This window comes from Barbus barbus, assembly GCF_936440315.1.
Source record: "Barbus barbus genome assembly, chromosome: 44".
Taxonomy (NCBI): domain Eukaryota; kingdom Metazoa; phylum Chordata; class Actinopteri; order Cypriniformes; family Cyprinidae; genus Barbus; species Barbus barbus.
In genome coordinates this window covers 11,425,303-11,433,786 of record NC_136722.1, presented here as the reverse complement: position 1 = coordinate 11,433,786, position 8,484 = coordinate 11,425,303, and the positions used below count along the sequence as shown (strand labels likewise).

Genomic DNA, 8,484 nt, shown 5'->3' with positions numbered 1-8,484 from the left:
ATGATTATAAATGTTGCAATAACAGAATTCTTTATTTACAATTCAATTTGATTCAACATCAAATAGCATCAGCAAAGCCATATTAGTTGACAACTTGCATAACTGTATTTAAATTTCTCTCGGTATATCTAACTTTGCATAAAAGGCTCACACTAAGATTACATACATCGATGCAAATGAACAGAGATGTTTATGTGACCACAACTGGGGGGAAAAATACATCTCAGGAGCGCAACACTGTAAGCTTTCTCCAAAAAGTCCTTATAAATTACATATTGCTTCGATTTCCCATTGCATCATCTTCATTCTCACACATAACTGAGAGGGTAAACTCAAGACTGTACAAATAATAAAACCCACAACTGATCAAACAAAACATGGAAAATGAGCAATATTGAGACTGAGGAGAGAGAGTGCAGGTGTGTGAGGGAATAGAGAAAGAGAGACAGGTGTGTAGGTATCCAGCAGTAGATGAGCAGTAATGAACTGGGTCGATCCTGTCAATGATTCACTATACAAATATAATACAGACAACTTTTGTAATATACAAGACAGTAAAACAGATCTAAGGCAATATGCTAAGTTTTAGCATTTCAAGGTTGTTGCATTTAGCTCTAAGAAATTTGCAGACTATACAAAAAGACATTTAAAGTCTCAGAAAAAAACCCAAAAGGTAAGGTAAAGACAATTTTAGGAAATTCAATAGCCGTTACAATTCCATTGATTTATTTCTTTATTTTAGGACAAATGGCTCTTTTTGCACTAGCACTGATAAAAAGACTAGAAAACTCTGCACCACCTTCACATCATGGCTTATATTTATTTCAAAATCTTGACAATCTTTGGACTTTGCAGAGGGTATAGTGGTACATGTGCGACCTCAAAACTGGCTTATTCTCCAATATGATAGATGCATCTGGATGTCAGTCCTTTTTCAAGGCATCCAACATTCATCAAAATTGTGATCAAAGAAGCTCTGAATAAACGAGTGCTCGATTTAGTCGACAAATGCTAGCACTGAAATCGATTATTAAATCAAGTTGTTAACCCACACGAGAATGCAGGTGCTTCTCAAAGGATACAGAAAGTTTTGAATGGTGGGCAGAGTGACGTTTCACCCAAACAATGTGAAATCAAAATCGTATTTACAGTGTTCAAAAGGAAAAGCTAAAGCTATACCAAAACACCAGGTAGGCTATATTCGTACACAACCACGACACCTTCAGCGCATAATGACAGAGCTGGTCGTCGCAAACCTCAGTTGCTGCTGGTACATACAGTATATACTTAAAAACATGTAGCCTAGTAGCCTACTTTTTTGTTTTTTAACACACCAGCTTAAACACAGATGACATGGCGATATTTTCAGCGAAAGCTAAAAGGCTGACAATCTAACCCCGATAGAAACCGTGCGCAGACATGAGACGAAAACAAAATTAAAGTGGTATGTGTAAGTCTACCGATCAATTCAAAGGCAAGGAAATTTGGCTTCGTCCTCAAATAGGCTAGAAAACACAAACTGTATTGCGTACATTACAGCGTTAAGAGTTCACGTGCCTGTAGTGATCCAAATCTGAACCGTTGATCTGGATTTTCAAGACGGCGAACATTAAGTGTGAATGTAGGAATAGCCACGCAAAACATAAATGCTGCTTTTATTTATTTATTCATTTATTTATTTTTTTGGCTACACCAGAACTTAACCCTGCTTTTCGCTGAGGAACAAGTAGTTTTGGACATCTCGTTGTTGTTTTTCTCAAAATAGAAACCACAATAAAAAAATCTGTTTTTAATACTGAGTTTGAACCGGGGAGCAAAAATGTGTCTCCTGAAAAGTCCTGTACAAAAATTACAAAACAAAACAAAATAAAATCTCAAGTAATATTTATTGCTTGTTGTCTTTTCTTACACACATCGGATTCTGCTTGTATCTATAGCATCTGGCATGAAGCACGTCACTCCACACAACAAAGAAAGCACGCTTCAGTGTTGAGTTTATGGCTGTGTTGGGTTCCTCCGGTGGGGCTCCCGGCTAAAGGCTTAGAAGCAAGCGAGCATCTGTACACTGTACACACAGCACCCTCCCAGACCTCCACCCAAGAAAGAAGGACCACCTCACCCCAGCTCCCCTTCCTCAGTACCATAGGAATCAGCACATCCTCATCTTCCCGCCAAACGAACACGCTCATCTGAGAAACTCCGTTCCAGAAACAGTTAAGATCGGACTTTGAGGGGAGGAAGGCGAAATACATTGAAAAACAAAATAAAAAAATAAATATAATACGAAACAGATTCCCCCCTCCCCATTATTGGTATTTACAATCTACCAGCATTTCATTTACTAACCACAAAAATCACGTTCTTTCTGAAACTACTGGACCAAGAAAAACTAAATCCATAGGTATGTTGAACATTTTTCTCATTCTGAGGCAATTCATATGCGCACTGGGTGATTTTTCTCTTTCTAACCGATGCTTTATAAAGAAATCTACAATGTTATTTAAAAAAGAAACTATACATTAGAATAAAACTTAATTTAATACACAATAAACCTCTTGACTAAATTAAGTCTAGTTTTACAAACCATCATCTGAATTCTCATAATCTATATGTAGATGCCATTTCAACATCATTCTATCTTTATTTGCACTCTGAAACAAAACAAAAAAAGAAAACAAAAAGGCAAAATGGCTGAATTTTGAGGGTGGATTTCAAATGCAGTCTTCTTGCCTGTTTTGGAACGTCAGATTGGAAAGGAGTCAGAGAGAAAGATAGTTGGGCAAAAAGAACGTCTTCTTAAGAAGAGCCTGAAGTCCAGAGGAAGAAAGGCAGGGAAAAAGAGAGGGAGGAATACATTCATGGGAGACAAGGATTCCCATGCCACTGTCACGGAGTCTTTTCAGGGGAGACCTAAGTCACACTACGGTGAATGCAACGGAGCAGACTGACGGAATGGGCTTGCAGTGTAAGTACGAGACAGAAGGTCGTGCTCGACTGAAGGGGGGGGTTTCTAGGTCCAGAAGATCAAAGTGTCAGTGTGTGTGTGTGTGTGAGTGTGCGCGAGAGAGAGAGAGAGAGAGAGAGAGAGAGAGAGTGAGGGAGAGTGTCCATCCCCTCTGAGCTCCAGTACCCCTAAGGCATCCTCTAGAGATGTCCAGTAGGGGGCAGTAGACAGGCTCTCTAAAGACCCGTACAGCCCCGATAGCAGCATAAGTAGCACAGCATCACTCCACACTCTCCGTGATCACGCTGCGGCTGAAAATCACTCATGAAACATCTTCATTAAACTCGGTTTACTGCGTTGGGATGTCATCTGCCCCGGGTCAACAATACTTCTGCTGTGGGAAAGAGAAAAATAAATCAGGTCTCATCAAATCATAGAATCGATTCAAAAACATAGAAGCATATTTTTCACAGAAAAAAGGCCGTTCACGTTGTGGTAATGTATATTAATTAACAATAATTAAGTTGTAAATAACTAAGGTATAGTTCCCCCAAAGAACTTGCTCACACATTTGAGCTCAACCGTGTTTACTTGTCGATCTTTATTTACATGCAACTAAAAGCCTAAATTAAAGTTCAAGTGATCATTTACATTTACATTTACATTTATTCATTTAGCTGACGCTTTTATCCAAAGCGACTTACAATTGCTATATATGTCAGAGGTCGCACGCCTCTGGAGCAACTAGGGGTTAAGTGTCTTGCTCAGGGACACATTGGTGTCTCACAGTGGAGTCGAACCCGGGTCTCTCACACCAAAGGCATGTGTCTTATCCACTGCGCCATCACCACCCCAGGTCATCATAAGACTTTAACTAATTTTAACTCCTCGATTCATATAGATTCACTTTATAATGCCTTTTTAACCTTTTTGGATCTTCTAACCTGGATTTTCAGTGGAGAGACATTGGAGGTTTCATTAAAATATCTTTATTTTGTGTTTCGTTAAACTTAAAGTCTTATGGGTTTGGAATGACATGGGGGTGAGCAAATGATAAAGGGATAGTTCACCTAAAAGCAAATATTATTGAGTTGTTATTTTGCCTTAATAGGTAATAGTGATACTTGCACTGATAGAGGCAGGACTACAGTTCCCAGCATGCATCATGGCATGAATATAATACTGTTTTAATGTTTTCTGGGCTATTTACTGGTGTTTTTGTGTTTGTCATGAGGTGTTCACTGCATGTTTCCTAAATATGTGGTTGTTGCCACTGTCAAAGAGGTTTGCCAGTTTTTCGTATTTTACACATACATTTTTTTAAATAATGAATTTTTAAAAAAATATATACACAAACAACAAAAATATATGAGAATACGATCGTGCAATATTATTTTGCATGAAGCCGGTAGTATTTTTTATTTTATTTTACATTATTTTTCTATTTTGGCAGCTTTGACTGGGTGGACCCTGAGCCAAAGAAATACTGTAATAAATCATGACAGGTAAAGTACTTTTTAAAAGCTCTTGTAACCCAGTTTCATGTACCCCTCACTGAAATGTGTTGTAATACCAAACTTTGTGTTGTCATGAAGAGATAATTACAGCTAAGGAACAGATAGTAATAATTCATTAAACCTCCACTAATGGCAAAACGCTAAATTATTAAAAGACTAGTGACTATACACACATCTTGGGAATAAATCAGCAGACTGAGATTTCAACGGCCTATGGACTTATAAAAACACGAAGTGCACATGATCAAACTGATGCAAGTTGGTTAAATATTCATACTATTTAATGAAGCTTAAAAGCTGCAGCGGACTGTGTAAAGAATATAAATCTTTACTATGTTACTGCGAGAGTGCATCACTTAAGAAAATATATTAAATAACTATTTTTAAAGAAAAAGATAAAAAGTTTTAGGAAGTTTCTAATGTTCACCAAGCCTGCATTTATTTGACAGTAATATTTCAACACATTATTACAATTTAAAATAACTGTTGTCTATTTTAATATATTTTAAATGTTAAATCTGTATCAGCATTTCATTATAACTTCAGTCTTTAGTGCCACGTGATCCTTTAGAAATCTTTCTAATATGACGATTTGGTGCTTAAGAAATCCTTTAGATTGTCATCAATGTAAAAATAAGTTGCTTAATATTTTTTGGAAATGTGATATATATCTCTTTTTCAGAATTCGCTGAATAGAAAGTTCAAAAGAATAGCATTTTTTGAAATATAAATATTTTTGGAAAATTCTAAATCATATACAAATGTATTTATAACTTGTATAACACACAAAGTACAAAATGCACTTAAAACTATTATTAATATGATGAAACCACAATATAGGATATTAATATTTAGTTAAGATGAAGTTCAGGGAGTGCAGGAATGTGTGTGCAGGTATGTTTGGTCAAACCCTAGCTGACTTATAGACGTCATGTCTGATATTTAGCACTCAACGTCTGTCATGTCTGCATATACGATCTCTTTATCCACCTCAAACAGGCACTAATTGCCAGCAACTAATCACATCACTCTCCTAGTATGCCTAGTTCTGCATCATCCCTCTCATCTGCAAAATTACCCAGGATAATTAGAGTAAATTATTAATGAGCTCAACTACGCTATTTGGTGATCTCAGACACTTAAAGTCTGACCATTAGACATTCCACATCTAATGGTTTGAGTAAATAAATGCATCCAATAAATCTACGGCACATCGCTTTTTACTAAACTCCTGGTTTCACTCTAAAGATGTATTTTTAAAGTAGCTTGAGCTTTTAAACCATCTAGTTTAGTTGACTGTTGGGAACAGCGGACCTCGAATGGGTTCCCAAAAGGCAATAAACGTTCACACTTTTCATAGACAAGGGTGTCACATGACTCAGAAACTGACTTGTGTGTGTGTGTCTAACCTGTTCAGGGCCCATGTTGGCCATGCCGGCCCCAGGTCCAGAGTTCATAGAGTTCATGCTCATCTGGTTGCCCATTTGGCCCATGTTGCTTGAGTTGGTGGCCATGGACACGTTGAGGCTCATGCCGTTACCATTGTACATGTTATTGGCCTGTTGGCTGAACTGAGGTGGCGACTGCTGAGTGAACATACTGTGGAGGGAAGCAGATAAATGTATAAGACCCTTGGTAAAAATGTTTCATTTAGCTTCCTGAAACGTGCCTGAAGCAGCTGCTGTTGCAGAAAAAGGGTGAAAGTGGTGGGGCTGTTTCAAAAACCAGTGTAAACAAACACAGAAGAAGAGTTTTTTGAGAGAGAAAAGGATGCGTTCTTGTTATCGGAGAACAGATTTATTCTGGCATGTGCTTTCTTACAGAGTATCATCCACTTGTGCGAGTGTTATGAGTCACTCAAGATCTGTCAATAATGGGAATATATCTCCTGCCATTACGCATGAAACATTTTTCTATACATTAAATATGAAAGCAAATCAGAAGTTTTTAAAAGCACTCAATGGTTTAAAGTGGGTTTTAAGCAAAAATATAAATAAATCACATACATTTTCAAATGTAGCTTGATGCTAGTTGTACCTCTATTTATATTTTAAGATGTATTCTTGTAAGCATTATAGATGGTTTCTGGTGTAGAATCAAATTTTTCTTAATTTAATACTGTATATTGAGCAGTGGACCTTAATATGAGATGCATATCTGAGGAAAAATGCATTGCTGGTCGGCACCACCTAGCTCGCAGGCGCTAATTAGCAGAAGGAGATCAATCGCTTTGCGCTCGGTGTGAAAGCACTGTTCGTCAGCGATTCACCTCACTTTTTCGCATCGTGCTCAGTGTAAAATGGCCTTTATTTAAAAAATTATAGTGGATTTGGGCATCCACAATGACACTTGCTGAGAGAAATATTGCAATCGTGAATCGATTGGAGTGCTGTTACCATTACAATATCACACCACTGGAAAGCGCTCTCAGCCAATCAGATTCGAGGACCAGAAAGAATGGTTGTGTGTTTATATACAGGAGGTAGCCAAAATTATTAGAACACAAGTATTTTCACCAGTTAAAAATGGTTTTAAGTCAGTTATTTCTATCTTTTGCAGTAGGGTCAATAGGAAATATCATAAATTTACATTTCCAAACATTCATTTTGCCATTAATTGTAATAATCCAGTGAGATTTTTGTTTGCACAAGGAGTCAACAGCCAGTGCTCCACACTGAGATCTGATCTCATCACCATCCAGTCTGTCTGGAATGACATGAAGAAACAGAACAAACTGAGACAGACTAAATCCAAAAGAACTGTGGCAACGTCTCTAAGATGCTTCAGGAAACGTTCCTGCAAAGCTTCCTGAAAAACTATACGCAAGTGCACCTAGGGAAAAAGCTGCTTTAAACACAAAGGATGGTCACACCAAATGTTGATTTAATTTAGTTAATAGAAGTTAATTGATACAGAAAATCTATTTATGACAATATTTTTGACAGCATCCTCGTTTTACAGCATTTTTACACACGTGTCTAAAACTTCTAACAGTACTGTAGCTTTGCAGGTAGGTTTTTGAAGCATCTTGGAGACGTTTACAGTTCGTCTGGAATTAGTCTGGAGTTAGACGATGAGATCAGATCTCAGTGTGGAGCACTGGCTGTTGTCAGACTCCTTGTGCAAACAAAAACCTCACTGGATTATTACAATTAATGACAAAATTAATGTTTGGAAATGTAGACTGATATTTCCAATAGACACACTACAGCATTTTTAGCTGGTGAAAATACTCAGGCAAGGTTCATTTAGCCATCCCTGGCTCGGTTTGAAGAGGTGGGCCAGAGCACGGTTCAGGTGGGCTCGGGCGCGGTATGAATATAGTATGAACAGATCGCGGAACTTCTGATACGCGGAGCATGATTGCATTAACATTTCTGAGCGGCAAAAGTTCTAGATCTGTAAAGCAATATATTGTGAGAGGGCCGTGTGTTACCGTGTCCCAAACGACTCAAAATAATAAACCACAAAGTTAACAAAACGATGCACTCCACTGTGCTGAACGAAAGCGCTTCTCTGCTGTCTTCACGTGCTATCGGAAACTGCTCTCATTTGTTGAGACGCGTGATGACACCCATCTCAAGCCAGTACTGATCAACATCCCACCCCTCCTGTGACCCATGGTTCGTCTGTATGTGTATTCAGAGCCAGAGAGCAATGGACTTTAATAATAATAAAAAACTGCATTAACGCAAAATGGAGAAACATGTATTCAAACAACTGCAAATATGTCAATATACTTTACAAATCGAATAGTTTAAACCAAAACCTGGTGCTTATTTTGTGTGAGAGCGAGTGTCATGTGAGATGTAAAGCTGTACCTGTTGGCATTCATGCTGCTCTGTGTCCAGCCATTCATTTCAGGGGAGGACTGGAAAGAGGTGTTGCCCTGCGCCTGTTGCAACATGGGACTCTGGGCGTGGCCCATCCTGGGAGACATGAGGGGGCTCTGAGGGGTGGTGGCACCACCGAACCCGCCGTCCGACTGCTGACTCATACCTAACACACACACACACACACATG

The 8,484-nt window shown here is 38.3% G+C and overlaps 1 protein-coding gene across 6 annotated transcripts in view; it reads right to left on the bottom strand.

The window, feature by feature from the left end:
* The window catches only part of LOC306863354 (nuclear receptor coactivator 2-like), a 111,046-nt gene continuing 102,562 nt past the window's right edge, over positions 1-8,484 (bottom strand). For 5 of the 6 annotated variants that reach the window (XM_079406631.1, XM_079406630.1, XM_079406635.1 and 2 more), the window contains 3 exons: positions 8,283-8,460; positions 5,871-6,060; positions 1-3,338 (listed from right to left, as the gene is read on the bottom strand). In XM_079406631.1, coding sequence (XP_079262757.1) covers positions 3,324-3,338; positions 5,871-6,060; positions 8,283-8,460 — 383 coding nt within the window. In that variant the 3' untranslated portion in view covers positions 1-3,323. The remainder of the gene's footprint in view (positions 3,339-5,870; positions 6,061-8,282; positions 8,461-8,484) is intronic. The other variant, XM_079406634.1, reaches the window with a different exon arrangement.